General features: G+C 50.1%; 1 protein-coding gene across 1 annotated transcript in view; it reads left to right on the top strand.

The window, feature by feature from the left end:
• The window catches only part of ABCA13 (ATP binding cassette subfamily A member 13), a 233,896-nt gene that overhangs the window by 60,478 nt on the left and 154,672 nt on the right, over positions 1-18,746 (top strand). The window contains exons 20-23 of the mRNA XM_077861791.1: positions 1,401-6,182; positions 8,330-10,135; positions 13,000-13,106; positions 17,439-17,557. Coding sequence (XP_077717917.1) covers positions 1,401-6,182; positions 8,330-10,135; positions 13,000-13,106; positions 17,439-17,557 — 6,814 coding nt within the window. The remainder of the gene's footprint in view (positions 1-1,400; positions 6,183-8,329; positions 10,136-12,999; positions 13,107-17,438; positions 17,558-18,746) is intronic.

Raw genomic sequence — 18,746 nt, 5'->3', positions numbered from 1 at the left:
GAATGCTGGGGGGAGCGGCAGAGGGTGAGGGAGAGAGTCTGCTGCAGACTCTGCGCTGAGTGTGGAGCCCCACGTGGGCCTCCATCTCATGACCTCGCAATCAGGACCTACACAAAACAACAGCTGGACTCTTAACTGACTGAGCCCCCGAGGGGTGCCTGGGTGGCTCAGTTGGTTAAGTGTCTGCCTTGGGCTCAGATCATGATCTCAAGGTCATGAGATCGAGCCCCACATCGGGCTCCCTGCTCAGCGGGGAGTCTGCTTCTCCCTATTCCTCTGCCTGGTGCATGCACCATGTCTTTTTTTTTTTTTTTTTAAAGTTTTATTTATTTTTATTTAGAGAGGTCGAGAGCACAAGCGGAGGAGGGGCGGGGAAGAGGGAGAGAGACTCTCAAGCAGACTCCATGCTCTACACGGAGACCCATTTGGGGCTCGATCTCATGACTCTGAGATCATGACAGGAGCTAAAATTACGAGTCAGATGCTCAGACAACGAAGGCACCCATGTGCCCTTTATGTCGTCTTTCTAAACTCAGAAACACATAGAGCCCCAGTGATTTAAAAAGTGGGCTGGTGGCTCCTGAGTTAGTGACTTCTCCAGGTGTGGACTTGTATTACGGGTATGGACTTATCATAACTGCTGAGTTGCTCCTCTGAGAACTCTTTGTATTTCACAAGTAGACACCCGGAGAGAAGGTACATGACCTACAATCATGAGTTTCTAGTGGTGGGAAGTACTGCATTGTTTAAGGAGCACTGGAATATCTCCCAGAACAGGCCATTCCAGTAGTTGTCCTTAAATCATAGGGGGTAGTTTCTGACACACTTTGCCATTGGACTCCCTCTGTAGCCAAGACATTGGGAGACACAACAGGAATCGAATCCTGAGATTCTTCTGACATACACAGAAAACTTAGCTTTAACGATCCTACAAAAGAAATCATGGAGTAAAATAATATAAAATTTATTGTTTTTGGTGCAGGAAGCAGATTTTGAGTTATATCTTTTTTTTTTTTTTAAGAGTTTATTTATTCATGAGAGACACAGGCAGAGGGAGAAACAGGCTCCATGCAGGGAGCCAGAAGGGGGACTCGATCCTGGGTCTCCAGGACTTGATCCCAGGTCTCCAGGATCACACCCTGGGCTGAAGTTGGTGGCACTAAACCGCTGAACCCCCCGGGCTGCCCAGATTTTGAGCATCTGAATTGTGGTTTTCTAAAACACTTCCAGATGTTCAAATTAACTTAATTCCAGTTGCAAAATATATTGTGTAGCAAATAGTCCAATTATGTTTTGCTGTAGATAAGTGTATTACTTTGAAAATTCAGTAAGTTGAATTTGTCTTGAATTTACTTATTTATTTATTTTTGGGTACTAAGACAATTCCGTTACTATTGTAGGGTCTTGAATTCCACAAAGGAACTTCTTATGATGGAAAAGAAGTTGCATCCCCTTGAGGACGAGCAAATAGACTATTTTTTATCTTTTGTGGGATTTTTGGAGAAATTATTGCCTGATCCTTTTGACTCACCCAGTATGCCCAAATTCCATGACCCCCCATCCCTCACTGAGACTCTTCTGAACACGAGCCATTTGTGGATAAATCGTTTACGAAGTTTAAAGAGAGACCCATCTGCTATTGATAGTCAGAAACTCTTGGAATTTGGCAAAGCAGTGATTGACAAAATAGAAACTCTTGAACATCTCTGGATAAAGAAGGAATCAAACAATATTTTAAGATTTATGGAATTAGTACTTTTTGAAATTAATCCCAAGCTCCTGGAATTGTGGATGTATGGCATTTCAAAAGGAGAAAGAATGAAATTGGAAACCTTGTCTACACTTCTTAATTTTTCTGTCCCGGAAGATGCGAGGGTCCTTAGCAAGAGCCTTAACTTTTCCCAGTTGTTCCATTCAGACTGGCCTCAATCGCAAGCTGTGGAAATGGACTTTGTACATGTAAGTGAAACTGTGATAAGTGGTCTCTATGAATTCGGGTTTCTGAAGCAGGGACAAGTCTCCAAAGCTCTGGACACAGTCTATGCTATAAGGAATGCATCTGAACTTTTCTCAGCCCTTTCTGAGCCTGAAAAACGAGAAGTTGATACAATCTTGACTCAGATATATCTAAATGTCTTCCACGACAAAGATTCAGCTTTGCTTCTGCGGATTTATTCTTCGTGTTTCCAACATATTTATAAACTCTTGAGCATTCAGAGCACAGAGTCTTTGCTATCTTTTCTTGCACAAACCTCAAAACACATTTTGGATATCATAAAGCAATTTAATTTCCAAAACATCAGTAAAGCATTTGCATTTTTATACGAGACAACAGGGGTTCTGGAGGGACTTTCTGACGGATCTTATTGTCAGCAGTTGCTTTCAAGTTTTAACTACTTGGAGCTTCAAGCTCAATCCCTGGTGTCTACAGAGGGCCCAGAACTGGAAGTGATCCATGCCACGTTGACAGGCCTCAAGCAGCTGCTCATGGTAGATGAAGATTTCCGTATTTCTTTCTTTCAATACATGAGCCAGCTCTTCAACGGATCAGTAGAAGCCCTGTCGGGTGATGAATGCTTTGCTTTGGATAATAAGAACATCTCTTCCGTGGATTACTCAACAGAGAGAGGGTCTTCATTTATCCTTCCATGGACACAAATTCTTTCAAACCTCTCAGCAAATGGCAGTACGTTCAATGAGTTAACGGCTGTTCACTGTACCGCCTCATGGCTTCAAATGTGGACTGAAATCTTGGGAAACCTATCTCAGATATTACAGTTTGACATGAATGTTTTCATTCCTCTTCATGTTGGTCTCACTCAGCTTCTGGATGAATTGGAAAGTGATGTGAAAATTTCTGAAAGCTGCCCGGGAATATTTCCCACCCATCACCCTGCCAGACTCATACTGGATTTGTTTAAGAATGTAACTCAAGCTGATGGCTTTCATGATTGGGATGATTTTTTGACCCTCAGAGATCTCTGGGTAGTATTAGGTGATGCATTAGTTTGGGTAAAGTCACTTAGCCCTGGCCAAGTAGGGAAATCCCTTTTCACCATGGAAACTGCCCTGCATCAGCTAAAGACATTTCCATTAAACACAAGTGCAAGCAGAGAATTTTTCTATTCTCTGCTTGATGTTTTCATGGAGTTAAGCACTAATACCTCAGAATACATCAACAGAAACGTACGACTGATAAATCACTTTCTGTCAAATGATGTCACAGATTATGGAGTGAAATTTGAAAGTGTCCTCACCCAGCTCAGAGAAACAATGTTATTGCTTCAAAATGTGTCACATGACCAAGATTTATTGTCCTGTGCCAATATTTTCCAAAACATTACTGAGTTTATTTTGGAAGATGGCTTTTTACATGTAAATACATCACAGAGGACATTACGTATTCTGGCTGTGCTAAATTCCACATTTTCCTCCGAGGACACGATTAGCAGCCTGAAGGGATGCATTGCCTGGGTAGACCTCATGAACCATCTGTACATGATGTATAATTCCGGTGTTGCACAAGGCTCTCCTCAGGGTAACTGGAGGAGTTTCGGAGATGTGGGAGACAAAATTAACTCTACATTGAACCTTGTTACTTGGATTCTAAATATAAAGGAATCTCCCTGCTCATGGAATAAGTCAGACATAAATTGTGTGAATATCGTATTGAAAAATGTAACTGACTTTCTGAATGCAATGCTCACTGCAATCTTTGAAAAGGAAAAGGTACCCAAATTTGAGATCTTACTAACTCTTTTAAATGGTTCCACAAACCAAGTAAGGATGATTATCAACAACTTGACAAGAGATTTTGACTTTATATCTCAGTCCAACTGGAAACGTTTTACTGAATTAATTCTAAGACCCGTAGAACTGTCAGATGACATACCTAGCCAGTTTACAGATCTTTGGCGGCATTTAGTAGCTCTGGGGAAGGAAATTCAGAAACTTATGAAAGAAATTTCCAGTAACATCCTAGAAAATGACTCCTCTTCTACGTCTGTAAAGTTTTTAAATATATTTGCTACCAGTCCAAAAGAAAAGGACGTCAACAGCTTGGGCAATTCGTTTTATCAATTAGCCAGCTACCTTGCCTTCAACTTCTCTCATGACCTCCAAAATCCACCACAAATAATTCCTCATGAAATCATGAACGCTGTAGGTCTTGGTATCCAACTGATTAGAGATGTGTTCAACTCCCTGACGCCCTCAGTTCTTCATAAGATCCCACAAGATCCGGGTGACATTAAAGTTTTCAAGAAGGTAGCTTCTCTCCTGCGCACTCTCAAGAAGATGGACATAGACCTGCTGGTCAACCAACTTGAGCAAGTGAGTGAAAGCCTAACGGATTTCTTGAAGAATGTCAGTAGGTTAGGTACTCGCAGCCTGGGGGCCAACTTGCTTGTTGGCTTGGTGGAAAAATTTGTGGACAGCTCACGTGCTTGGAATGTCAATCATCTGCTGAAGTTCTCACGCTTGTTCCCTAAGGATGACGTCAACGCTGTGGTAGACACATACTATGTGCTTCCTCATGCCGTGAGGCTCCTGCAGAGGGGAGTTGACAAAAACCTCACCGAAGTCCTCAAGGATGTCTACAACTTCACTCTCCTTCATGGCATAAGCATTTCCAGTGTCACCAAGGAAGACTTTGCTATCGTGATAAAGACTCTTTTGGACACAGTTGAATTAATATCAGAGAAACCGGAAATTCTTTCTGCGGCTTTAACCTGCCTTCCTGTGATTTGGTGCTGGAATCACACAGCTTCTGGGTTTCAGCCAAGCCTCAAGTTAGACGCCTGTAAATCCCGTGAGCTCACATCGTCTTCCTTTTATAGTAAAGTGGCCAGTATGCTCAACCACCTCCACCTCTCTCCCCCGGTAGGTTTGCAGTGTCTGGATGAAGGCTCGCAGGAGGAGATTTCTAGGAAGATGGTCTGTGTAATTCGTGAACTAGTGGACTGGAATTCCATTCTTCTAGAGCTCTCTGAGGTCTTCCATGTTAAAACATCGCTTGTAAAAACCATGCAAGAATTTTGGCATAAAGCGTTGCCGTATGTCCCGTCTTCTGAAAATCAAAGCAATGACAGTATCTCCGAACTTTGTCCCAGTGGCCCCATAAAGCAAATTGCTTCGCAGATCATAGCACAATTAAAAAACGTTAACTTTACAAAAATTCAGTTAGATGAAAACTTTCTTGATAAACTAGCTAGTTTAAACAAGATCCTTAACATTAGTGAGAGCACAGAGGCATCTGTTCGAAATAAGATTTCCTTAATTTTGGAAAAGATCATGAAATTGCCTTCTGGGGATCAGCAACCAGAAAATAGTACCCGTTCCCTAGATCCTCCATTCATGACATTTCTAGATGTCAACCTGACGGGCAGTAGTTCAGAAGCATCATCAAGTTTTACTAAAAAAAGAGAAGCGGCTTACAACTCTTCTTACTTTGAGAAACTAAAGCTTGAGCTTGAACAAATCATGACAGATCTAAGCCACGACTTTCCTAACAGACCCCTGCTTTCTGAAATTATCAAAGAAATTCAGATGATTAATTCAGAGACTCTTCAAAACGTAACTTTGCAACTCGCCCATTTTTTTGAAAGCCTGGGGTCGTCATTGAAGACATCAGAAATCACTGAAGATTTTCTGTCGGTCATAAAAAACTGGCTTCATAAAGGGGCAAACCAAGATGACTCTGAAATGATTCAAACATTATTTCTTCTTATGGCCAATGGGAGTTCACCTGATGATCTAGCTTTGTTGATCAAAGACATTGCTACCTTTTTGGGTTTACTCAAAATCATCTCTAGGGAAGGTAATTTTGATGTTGCCCATCCTACTCAACTGTTAAGCCAAGAGCAGCTAACTAATTTCTCCCTTGTTCCACTCCTTTTTGAAAGTTTCTTAATTAACTCAATCAATACATTAGCCGGGAGTTCTCCAGAGGAAGCATCAAATTCAAGTGATACTGACCTTCACATAATGAATTTCATCAAGCTCGCCTTGAACCAGACGCTGTCAGAAAACGGTGAGAGAATAATCCTGCCTCCAAGAAGCATGGTGGATTCCGTGGAACAGGTTTTGAAAACATTCTTCTCAGTTTTACTAGAGGAAAATTCTGAGGACAAAATATCTCTTCTGCTAAAGGCCTTCCACAAAGACATTGTTGCAGAGATGAGGTGAGTCTACTTTTTTTTTTTTAAGGGTTTCTTTTTCTTTTCTTTTCTTTTCTTTTCTTTTCTTTTCTTTTCTTTTCTTTTCTTTTCTTTCTTTCTTTCTTTTTTCTTCTTTTCTTTTCTTTTCTTTTCTTTTCTTTTCTTTTCTTTTTTCTTTTTTTTTCTTTTCTTTCTTCATGAGAAACAGAGAAAGAGGCAGAGACACAGGCAGAGGGCGAAGCAGGCTCCCTGCCAGGAGCCCGATGTGGGACTCGATCCCAGGTCTCTAGGATCAGGCCTTGGGCCAAAGGCGGTGCTAAACCGCTGAGCCACTCCGGTTGCCCCACTTTTTTTTTTTGTTTTGAAGGTTTACTTATTGAGAGGGAGAAAGAGAGGGAGAGAGAATGCTGAGTGGGGGAGGGAGGAGGAGAGGGAGAGAGAATCTCAAGCAGACTCCTTTGCACGGAGTATGGAGTCAATAAGGGGCTCGATCTCACAGCCCTGAGATCACAATCTGAGCTGAAATCAATAGTTGGATGCTTAACCAACTGTGCCAGCCAGGCGCCCATCTACTTTTGTGTAGTAAATGAGGTTATTCTATGTTACAGTTGACTTTTATTTCCTGAAGCATATAAATACCAATAACAGCACTTTTATATCTATCACCTTGGATGTTTTAATGGACATTTTATTAAAATACCAAAGCGAAATAATTTTGATGATTGTCATCTAAGTAGTAAGCACTTATGGAAACCTAGCCCCTGGCCATTAATCACTAATGCTTTCTTACATTTTTGGGTTCTGAAGATAGTTATAGAAGTTCTATTTTATGTGGAACTTAAGCATTAGTTTTTATATATGTGTATGCATATACATGCTCATAATTAGAATAGATGTAGTAACTGTCTCATCACCAGTGAGGGGTTTAAATATTTTCATGCCAATTAATCTAAAATTCTCAAACTGAGGGCACCTGGGTGGCTCAGTTGGTAAAGCACCTGCCTTTGGCTCAGGTCATGATCCCAACGTCCTGGAATCGGGCCCCGTGTCGGGCTCCCTGCTCCACGGGGAGCCTGCTTCTCCCTCTCCCTCTGCTCGCGCTCTCTCTCTCTCTCAATAAAAAAAAAAAAAAAGTCTTTAAAAATACTTCTAAAACTGATAGTCACATTATTTTTTCATTCTATTTGAAGCTTGCCAGTGAAAAGGTTGGAGGGATACCCCAGCTCGTTCTGTGATGTCTGTGTCAGTCAGGGCACAACCACAGAAATAGAGGCAAAGCAAGGATTTATTTATTTATTTATTTATTTATTTATTTATTTAATAATAAATTTATTTTTTATTGGTGTTCAATTTGCCAACATACAGAATAACACCCAGTCAGAGCAAGGATTTAATTCAAGGAAGGAGCTGGCTCTTGTCCTTTCTGGCCGCGGGCTAAGCAGGTGCAGAGTCGGAAGGCATGCTCACAGGCAGGTGGGATCCCAAGGGGGGGGTCGTACTGCCCACAGGAAAAGGTTTTTGGGGGTGGTGATTGGGAAGAGCAGTTGCTGCGTCAGGGGGGTTCTAGGCACGCTCCGAAGGCCCTCTAACTGATGGAGTCGGGTCCGCTCAGGACACTGTTTCACTAAGTCAGAGTTTACTCATCAGAGGTTTTAATCGCACCTGCAGAATCACTTCCCAGCAGCACCTGGGTTAGTGTTGATGCTGCGGTAGGGCCACTGGCTTCCTGTCCTCCTCTACTCTTGTGAGGGAATCCACCTTCTCACCCTCCAGGAGTGACATGGAATGGGCTGTCCCCCCGCCCCGCTGACACATCGCAGCACCACCCCCCGTCTGAGCGATTTGCTGGGACTTGGGACATTCGGAAAGATGTTCCTCTTGCAGCGAGAAGCAGCTTATCTTGATCTCATCTTCCTGTCTTTTCTAAAACTGAAAGTATGTGGCTTTTGAAGTGGCTAGGTGTGAGGCATCATAATGGGATTACCTGTGAAATTCCTCCGTCGTTTTCATTATTTGGCTCTGAAATCCTAATTTTCATCTGGAATGTGAGTGAGCGTGTCACCTTGTAGCCAGTGTGATCTGTCCGTGTTCCTACTATGAAACAAAGATAGGACTCTAGGCTTTAATCTCCCCACTACTAAACGTGAAATTCAATAAATATTTATTTACAGTTTTGTCCCAAAGGATAAATATCTAGAAATTCTGACACTGGATCAATTTCTTACCACCTCAAAAGAAGACTGTCTGATGAGCATTTTCTTGAGTTTAAAGGAGACTCTAAATCGTCTAATCAAAAGTTCATTTATTTTAGACAATGGAGAATTTTATTTTGATAAAGGTCGAGGAGCGAAGTTCATGAGAGATTTATTTAATGCTCTTCTAAGGGAAACCCCAGGGGAAAATAAGACTGAAAATAATTCGGAGTTCCTTGCGGTCGTGAGTCGGTTGCTCTTCCACATGAACAGCTCTGAGGATCTCCTCCAACTAAGTCATGATCTCAGATCAGCTCTTCGGCTCGTGAGAGAAGCTTCCATAGAGCTAGCGCGTCTCATGGACGAGCTTGTAACCTCTCCTCTCCAGGGCTTCCGTGACTCGTGTCCAACGCTCCGAGGAGTTATACTTGCTAATCTAACTGGTTTGCTTCCCTTTGCAAATAATCCATTTCCTCTAGGAAACAGAGCAACGTTAGAAATTACTGAGAGATTGCTGGGTGTTATCTCAGGAGCTGGTGGAGAGAGTGGTGCCCCAGGCCCCCTCTTGGAAATGTCGGATACCCTGACCATGCTGGTGAGGGACATCGCTGACATGAGCCATCTTGCCGCCTCAGTGACCTCCGCCGTGGAACTTGTGGGGCGAGCCCAGAAAGTTGCCAGGAAGATGGCCACCATGTCTGAAACCCATTCCATCTCCAATACCAGTGACACTATGAAGTTCTTCGACAGTCTCTATTCCATTTTGCAGCAAAGAGTCCGAAATATTGTGAACGAATTAACTGCTTTGCAGAATGTAGACCGTTTCACGTCCGAAAATATAAATGACTTGTTGACGCCATTTATTGACTTGGCTTTTGGGATGATCGGCGTCAAGCCTTCTATTTCACAAGACGCTGATGTTGTCAACACTTCCTCAAGCACATTCTCCTATGTGAACCAGTCCAAGGACTTTTCTGATATTTTGAAAGAAATTGTTGAATTTTTAACTTCTGTGAAAAGCCACTTGGGAACCATGGAGCATCTTACGGCAGCTTTCAGTAATGGGACTCGAATATCTGCTATGGGTTCTGTTAACCTATGGGAGGAAATTTTGGATTGCTTAGATCCCATAAATAATATCATCAACCAGATAGACTTCTTACATCCGAAGCCACTTCCCACGCGTAGTTACCCTCAAGATACGAAATGGGAAAGAACCCGGGAAGTGATCCTGTTTTTTAATGAAATGTTCTCACAAGACAGCACGGAAATCGGGACTTACTTGAGAACAGTGATTGGTCGCACCTTGGAAGCTCTTCGGAGTGACTTAGAGAAGGACGACTGGAGTATTTTTAATCTGTCGCTGACATTCGCTCAGCGTCCAGACCACCTTTTGAAAGCCATAGAGACAGCTGGAGAGGCCTCTGGTGGAAGAGATGATGCCAGTGGAGCTTTGTTTTCCAACTTCTCTCTGATTCAGGATGTAACGCATCAACAGCTCGAAGAAGCGGTCCAGGTCCTGTTAAGGAGGATGGCATTCGTGGGGGAAGACCTTCCGCTCAACGATTCTCAGTGGATAAATTCCATGAGAACTGTGTTCCAGCCCATTTTTGAGAGTTTTATGAATGCAGCCACCAGAGAGAAGATCACAGTGGGAAAAGAAGAGACGGTCCCGATGCCTGATTTTCCTTACCTCCTCGAACCGTTGTCAGGTTTCGAGAAGTACCTGAAGGGATTAATTGAATTGGTGGACTACTGGCAAGATGTCCCGCTGATGGATCAAAGGTAATAAAACACCTGATTCACCTCCTTTTTGCGCCCCCTCCTTGCAGTAACTGTAAAACAAGACTATGTAGGAATGGCCTGGAATCAGGTTAGGAAGGCTTCTTGACTTTACCTTGGTTGCCCACTGGGGCTTCCTTCAACACCCGGTGCCTTGAGTCTAGCGTCTTCACGACTTGCCTGGTGATTCGGCATTCAAACGTGTTTTGGATTTACCCAAGAGTGTTTGAAAGGACACTATTCCATTTTCTTTTCTTTTCTTTTTTTTAATTAATTTATTTTTTCACTATTCCATTTTCATAAGTAAAACCTTCTTCTTACTGTATTCACTTGTCCTGAGTGAGGTACATACCCAGTGTCTCCATTCATATACTCGGGCTCCCACAGGTCCTACTCTCTGATAGGCCAATAGGAATATAAGGCTGAAAACTGTGCTTTTAGTTGTCACCATCCCTGGAAAGGGACAGGCAGCTCTTGCCTTCTTTTCTCTCTCTTTTTTTTTTTTTTTAATTTTTATTTATTTATTTATTTATTTATTTATTTATTTATTTATTTACCTTCTTTTCTCTTTAAAAATTTTACTTTTAAGTAATCTCTGCACCCAACATGGGGCTCAGATTTACAGTTCTGAGATCAAGAGTCGCCGGCTCTACCGACTGAGCCAGCCAGGCGCCCTGGCTTTTTCTCTCCTTAGGTTGATCCACCTCCAAGCACTACCCTCAACCCTGAGGCAGGTCAGGGGAGCCCTGCTCTGGTACGTTCTGGAAGCTTCTGCTGCCTCAGGCTGGAGGATTTGTGTCCTGGGTGTGCAGAGTCTCTGAGAAGCGGCTCTGTCCACGCCATCCTTCCTGTGTGTGACTGTACAGTTGGTTGGTCCAGGGTCTCTGCCTGTCCCTGCCTTTCTCATTGTCCCACAGGGAGATGGGAGGTGCCACCAGACCCTCGCTCCTCGGCCAGAGAGCCTGACCTATTCCCTGCTGGTTCTGCCGCTAAGGGCTGCAGTTTGAATGCAGCATCCTTGGTAACTTGGCAGGATTTCCTCAGTCAGTGGGACAAGGGTCTCCTGGCAGGAAGAACTATCGCTGCTTCAAAATTTACACGCTGGCTTTCAGAGCTTCTCGCTTCACGTCTGCGTTGCCTCTGATCCCAGGCCACACGGCGTCAGATTTTAGGCTCTGCTGTGAATTTCCATGTGAGCAGAGGTAGTCCCGGCAATCCCTCTACTCCACCAACTCCAGTTTCCATCTGATGTTGCTATTTCTCTGGGGACGGAGCTTACACTGTGCCCCACGACTGGAAACGAATTGGCTGTGACCTGGCTGTGTGGCCACTAAGGTCACAAGGCTGGGTTCCCCATATCTTAGCCATTAAGTGCTTTCCTTCTCTGTTTTCACTCTTTTTATCATTGGCTTCTTCAATGGGGAAGACAAAAAAATGTTCAGAATAGGTAATCCCAGGGGTCATGGGTTTGAGGCCTGGTGGAGCCCTTTGCTCTGTAGTGTGAGCTCATGGGGCCGGCAGCTCACCTGCGAGCAGGTCCCCAGCATGCCCCAACCTGCCCACCGAGGGCCTGCGGTCTACCCAGATGCCCAGGTGATCCGTGAGCGTGCTCTAGTTTGTGAAATGCTGGTCCCCACCACAGTCTTCATTTTGGAGGCTGAGAAGCCCAGATTTGGGGCAATTCGGTGTCTTTTGCAGTACAATACACTTACTGAGCGAGACGGTACATGGCCTTTGTACATTGAAAAGAAATCATCACTCTTGCTTCCGGGTCAGTGATCTTGTAGGCACAACTGAAATGTAGTAACGAAAATCCCACAATTTACCAAAATATGTAATAGCAGCTGCTGATTAGCATAGGGCTCTACACACCGTCATGGGTGATTTGGCCAGAAATGATAGTTATGTCTGTCCTTCTATGGCACTAAAACTCAATTCAGGAATAACCATTTCCTGCCCCCACCAAATATTCTCCAGTTCAACTATATTTTTATCATATCCAAAAATAAAACCTCTTTATTTTGTTCATTCCCAAGTTTAGAGCAACCACTGCCCCCTGTGCCTGGCGTCCCCGGAGGACTCTGTGTTATTCTGCTCTACCTCCGAAAGTATCGAACAGCGTCGCGCTCTCTCGAACCTGCAATCGGCTCGTAGAACCACGTAGACATTTTGTGCTTTTTAAGATTTTTTTTAAAGATTTTTTAATTTATTTATTCATAGAGACACAGAGAGAGAATGAGAGGCAGAGACACAGGCAGAGGGAGAAGCAGGCTCCATGCAGGGAGCCCAACACGGGACTCGATCCCGGGTCCCCAGGATCATGCCCTGGGCTGCAGGTGGTGCTAAACCGCTGAGGCACCCGGGTTGCCCAAGGATGTTCCTTTCCAAGGAATTTCAGGAAACTTCCTTGGGCAGTTGTGCTCTCCATCAGGAGATGTGACCCACAGTGTCAAAAAAAAAAAAAAAAAAAAAAAAAGAAAAAGAGAATAAACAGACAGACTTCGTTAAATTCCTTTGCAAGTGGCTTTACGGATGGTGTGGTTTATCTGCTCAGCTGTGTCGGATGCTGAGGATGCTTTCGGGTTTTGGAAAGGGTATTGGCTCATCTCTGAGTGGGACAAGAGCTATTTGGGGTTCAAGAAAAACAAAAAAGAGGTAAATCTGAATTTCTGACCCTTTTCGTCAGAGGAGCGTCTGGCCTCCCGGGCAGAGTCCGTGCTTGCAGAACAGGGGCCCCGTGTGTCCTCGGAGTTGGCCCTGCTGCGTGGGTGCCTGGAGCCTACGTGGGGCGGGTAGGACTTCGGTTCTCGCACCCGGCAGTGATGGCGCGAGCACCGTGTGAGGTCGCGGTCTGTTTTATCCCTCAGTGTGGCAGTGTGTCAGGTCTTCCAGCAGCTGCGGAAGCCCCCGGGAGCCGTCGAGACCCTGCAGAAGGCGATGGCGCTGGCTCTACGTGTGCTCATCATCATTGCAGGTGGGTACGCGTGTGGCGAGGGTCGTTCGTCTCTGTGCCCGTCCCCAGCCGGGGCGAGCAGCCCCGTCTCTGCCCCTGAGCTGGCCTCTCGCTCTCTGTCTTTGCTCGTGGTCCGTGCATCCTCGTCTCCGCGACCCGAGGGCCGGCCGGGGACTGTGGCCTGGGGCTGAGGGCCGCTCTTCCAGGAGGAAGGCCTCCCTCTCTGTCTGCCGTAGCCACGCCAAGCAAGCTGTCGCGTGCGGTTGTCTTGCCCTTACTCCTGCGCCTCCATCCTTAGGGGTCAGTGGTCCTTGAGAGCAGCAACCGTGTCTTCTCTCCCGTGCTCCCGGCACGGAAGTCACATTCCACCCGTGTGTGCGGAGAGACCCCCATGCTGTCCCCGTCCTCTGTAGCCCCCCATGGCCACGTCCTCCCTCCCCGGGGAGCGGGATCTGCGGCTCCCTCAGCTCTGTCTCCGTGGCATCGGGCACGCGTCTGCACTCCCGCAGAACCCTGTATTTATCTCGTAAGTGAGCTGATTCATCTGCGGAGATCCGGAGGCCAAGCCCACGGCTGCAAGCCCACGTGCAATCGTCCTGACGCAGGTGGGGCACACGTGAGCTGCCCGACAGGGTGACCGGGTTGTTAGACTTTGTGCAGCGTGCGCAGTGGGTCTGAGCCTGGGCCTGGACCGCCGCTGTTTGGGTGATGCCCCTGTGCACGCCCCTCGCCGCTCCCCTGCGGCGCGTCCCGAGTGGGGCCGCACAGCCCTCAGTGCTGCTAGGCCTCAGGGTGCAGGGACCGGAGCGGCGTCCCCTCGTCCGCAGCGTGGCCGCCCTGGCAAGCCGGTGGCCCGTTGTGATCACGCAAGTGCATCCAGGCGGAGGCCCTGCTATCTGTCTCCAGCTGCACACCCGTGTCGATTTATTTTTTCCTTTTCCTAAAAGTAAATCTCTATTTCCGATTAGAGACGTTGCAAACGCTGGCGATTCTGTTGTGTATCAAGCGTTCACTATCTCGGGACACTCAGGCCGTGGGTGTTTTCGGTGCAAGGGAGCCTGCAAGGGTAAACGGCAAATTGCATCTTTTTCCTGTGTCCTGAATGCTCGGTTGACCTTGAACCCGGCCACCTGTAGACACGTAGTCATCCTGGTGCTTCTCAGAGAGTACCAGCCAGGGTCCGACGTAGTGGCCTTCAGTGGCCTGCAGGGAAGCCGGGCCGTGTTCTGCGGCGCAGCTGTTAAGGGGGCGGACCTGCCACTGCATTGGCTGCACAGTCAGTTCTGAACGTGTGATTTCATTTCAAGGGAACTCCGGCACATCCTGGCCCGGCGTCCCTGTCACCTGCAGCAGGAGGGTGGGACCAGCTCGGCGGGGTGAGGATCTGGGGTGGGCGCCCGGGTCCCTGCCGCGCATCACACACAAGGAAGAGCGCTCAGGCCGTGACTTGCTGTGCAAAATACCGTAGTATTTTGCAAAATACACGTAGTTCGCGTGTCCATCTGGTGTCACCACCAGAAAAGTCGTCATTTCTGGGCTCCAGATCGAATACTTGAAACCTCTGAGAACTGTCGCTGGAGGACGGGGCGTGTGGCCTGACGGGCTCCCGGAACCGGAGGGACTGGGCCTCTTTGACCTTCTGGTTTGCCAAATTGCCAGATCGAAGCCTGGGGAGTGGGAGCGGGTTGCCAGGACCTGGGAGCGCAGCGGTCGGGGGCCGTCCCCAGCAGAGGAGGCTGGGGTGGCTGGCGGGAAGGGTCCCTGAGGCCAGCGGGGCTGCAGAGCCAGAGCGGGGCATCCGACGCGTCCAGGGCCAGGAGGAGCGCCGCAGCAGGTGGGGGGCCGGGGGGCCACAGGGCGGCAGGCGTGCCCGGGAGCGTGCATGACAGCCCTGACGGCAGCCCGCAGTCGCCCCCGGCCTGACCCTGCCCGGCCGCCGCGCCCACCCGTCCCGGCTGGTCAGTTCAGAGCAGGAAAACGCGGGTGGACCTGGACCCGGCCTAGAGCCGCGGCCAGTGGTGCTTCACCGGAGCACCCGACACCCTTGCAGGTTCGGGTAACGCAACTCCTGAACACGCCGTCGTGTCTCATTCAAAGCAGGGGATTCGTTTGTCCCAAAGGGAGACGCTGCCGTGTTCTGGGGGACGTTACTCAGGAGACACATTTTGCAGGTTTTACGGTCGGGAGATGTGTGCTCAAAATCCGGGAAATAGCGACATTAATGAGAAACTAAGCAAATGCGGCTCTCGGGTGGTCGCTTCTGCACAGCACGGCTTTGGGTCCATCCCGCGCTGCGTGTCCTGTAGGCCCTTGAACGGAGCGGGGTACGGGCCCCTCGTGCAGCCAAGACCCACGTGTAACTCTGACCCACACAGCTCAAGTCCGTGTTGTTCAAGGGTCACCGGGAGTTTAAATTTTTTTTTTTTAATTATTTTGGAGAAACAATGTGATCATGTAAGAAGCACAACTGGACTTTCTGCAAAACCAGAAAAAAAGTATTTTAAAGTTTTCGCTGCTCCTGACAACACCTCTCACTTTGGGTGATGAGCAAGGCGCCACTGTTCAGCAGGTGACTTTTGGGTGCGAAGGTGCGGCTGGGGCGAGAAGCGACGGGGGACGAGCCCCGGGCAAAGGCCCTGTGCGGTTGCCCAGGGCGTGCAGTTGCCCGCTAGGGGCGCCGAGGGGCGGGCTTGGTGCTGGGGAAGGCTGTGGGTTGTGCAGGGGCTGCAGGGGGAGCACGGGGAGCGAGCAGGGTCCTTGGGCCACTCCCTGCGGTGCACGTGAGATGGGCGAGTCCCGTGGACACCGTATGGGAGGGCAGAGGTGGTGTCCAAGGCCCGGGCTCCGCCGTCTTCACGGAGCAGAGAGTCTCCCGGGATGGAACACGGGCTCCCGAGGAGCGTCCCCTCGGGTGGCGGCTCCCGGGCTGGCCGCTTCGGGGACCCAGGGGGACAGCAGCCTGGGGGGGAGGTGCAGCAGGGCGGCCTTTGCTGAGCAGGAGCCTCGGGCCCTGGGGACGGGCCCGGGGGCTGCGCCGGAGTCTCTGAGTCGAGGGGCTTCGTGAGCTGCTCCGTGGAACCGTCGTGAGCAGTCCGGGCGCGGGGCCGAGCCGACCCGGGGCCACTGCTGGGTCGAGACCCTGGTGTCGCCGGGCCGGTGCGCTCACCCCCGGGCCCTCGGCACCGGCAAACCCGCGGGGGTCAGCGTCCTCTCCTGGGACGTTGAGCAGAGGTCCTTTCGGGTCATCTCGGGTGAGCGCGGGCCTGTCGGGGCTGCGGCGCCGGGGGGCAGCTCGGCCGCGCTGCCTCTGCACCTGCTCGTCGGGGCCCGGCCCTGAGCCCCAAACCGTCCCACTAACTCCTAGACAGGCTTGGAGGGTTTTGGTCACATCAACCGTTAAAAAGCATTGGGAGGAAGAACATTCCAGAAAGTCACAAACTATCTTAAGCCCGTAGTATGTGCAAGGCTGTGGGGCTGGGAGGCATGGGTGCCCGGCGGGAGCTTTTACTCTTACCTTTAGTTTGCAATGTTTCTTTTTTTTTTTTTTTAAAGATTTTATTTATTCATTCATGAGACACAGAGAGAGAGAGAGAGAGAGAGAGAGAGAGGCAGAGACAAAGGCAGAGGGAGAAGCAGGCTCCCTGCGGGGAGCCCGATGCAGGACTCGATTCCAGGACCCCGGGGTCACGCCCTGGGCCGGAGGCAGAGGCTCAACCCCGGGCGTCCCCGTTCAAATGTTTCTTCTAGGCTATTTGGGAGGAAGCGGGTGTGCGGTGTGTGCCGGGCGAATGGAGCCCTGGCCGTGAAGTTCGGTGAAGCGGTTCTGACCTCGGTAACGGCCAAGGGCGGCTTCCCAGGGGCAGGGCTCCGCACCGTGAGACGTCACCGCCATCACCTGCCGTGTCCCCTGAGCAGGGGCCCCGTGACCTGGGGCTGGGCCGCGAGGTTGGGGGGTCCCGGGGGCCTCGCACCGACCGACCGTGGGGATAACGCGCCCTCAAGCCGGGGCACCTTGGGAGTCGCAGAGGGTGCTGCCCACAGCCCCTCCAGGGCGGTCAGGGCGCCGAGACGGCCCCGGGTGCACCCGCTGCACCGGGACCTGCCCAAAGGGCTGCGGAAGGGGGCCCGGCCGTGGGGGGAGCAGGTGCACCGTTTCTGAACATTTACCCCCTAAAAATACCCAGACGTCTGCGACTCCGAAGCCATGGCTTCCCCTTTCCTACCCTGAATGTGCGTTTTGATGATCTCAGGATGTCGATGAATCTGTAACTCCGTTTCCGGGGGTTTCCGGGGGTTTCCGGGGGTTTCCGGATGTTTCCGGCTGACCTGTCTGTCCCTGTGTTTCCCCTGCAGATAACCCTTCCCTGACCAGGGACGTTCTGTGCGCTGCTCTGAGCTGCAAGCAAGACGGGACGCGGCGTCTCCTTGTCCCTGTCCTCCGGGTGGCCGCCTGGGGGCTGGACCACTACGAGGTTTGTCGTCCCCGCGGGTGGGTCCCTGGAGCTCGTTCAACCCAAATGGCCGTGCGGAGCTGCCCGGTGGGTCTGAGCTGAACTGTTAGCCCGCGGCCCTCGTCCCAGAGGCGTCGGCCAGGGTCACTGGGGGCGGGCCCAGGCATTCCTGCGCAGGGTGTCGGGTTTCCAGAACCCCACATGCTGGCCCCTGAGCCTCAACAGCACAATTCCTAATTGCTGTAGTGTTTTTTTTTTAATTTTACTTACTTATCGGAGTGAGAGAGGGGACGAGCAAGAGCAGGGGCAGAGGGAGGAGCAGGCTCCCTGCTGAGCAGGGCCCGGACGCGGGATTCGATCCCAGATCGCCGAGCCGGAGGCAGATGCTTGGCTGACCAGCGTGGCCGTGTGGGCTCCTGACGTGGTCGGTGTCCTGCCCCCGTACGCAGCTGTTACCAGCGCTGTGGGGCCCGAACGCGGCCGTGCTGACGCTGGGTATACCACAGAGGTGGAGAAATTCTACCGATAAGAGCTTTTTTCCCCAGAGAGCCACTTCTTGAACGTTCCCCAGCCCGTTGTGGGCTCCGAGCAAGGGCAGTGGGGAGCGTGGGGAGCCCGGGGAGCCGGCCGCCGGGTGGGCCAGCCATAGCCTCGTCTTGGTGACCCGGGTGGGGCCCAGGGAGCAGCGGGTGACGCGCCCGGGCCGCTGGGCGGCCGATGCATTGGGACCGTCCGACTCTCCCTCCCTCCCGGGCCGAGGGGACCTCCGACCCCTAATAACGTGGATCCACACGAAGAAGCCCCAAGAGATGCTTCGGGAGTGCCGCGCGGGGCAGGGTCCTCACTCTCGGCTGCCCTGAAGCCCCGGCTCATCCCTGGCTGGCGGCGACCAAGCCGTCCGAGGGGAAGCTGGAGGCCCTGCCTCTGGGACGCGGGGCCTCGAGGGCGGGGCCAGGCCTGCAGGAGCGAGGCTCTTAGGAACCGAAATACCGTCGTGCGGCTCGCTGGAAGGTGCCCCGGGCCCCGCAGCCGGCAGACGGCATCTGGCCAACAGCCCAGGGGGTGCTGTCGGCGCCGGCGTAGGGGTCCCCGGGAGGGAGCGCCCCGCGGAGCCGGTGGTCGGGACGGGGACCAGCTCTCGCCGGCTCCTTGCTGCCCTCAGCACGGAGCTCAGCGGAGATGGGACACAAAGTGCGCTGGACTGTGAAGC

This window comes from Canis aureus, chromosome 21, assembly GCF_053574225.1.
Source record: "Canis aureus isolate CA01 chromosome 21, VMU_Caureus_v.1.0, whole genome shotgun sequence".
In the NCBI taxonomy this organism is placed as follows: Eukaryota; Metazoa; Chordata; class Mammalia; order Carnivora; family Canidae; genus Canis; species Canis aureus.
This window is presented reverse-complemented; position numbering and strand designations above follow the sequence as displayed.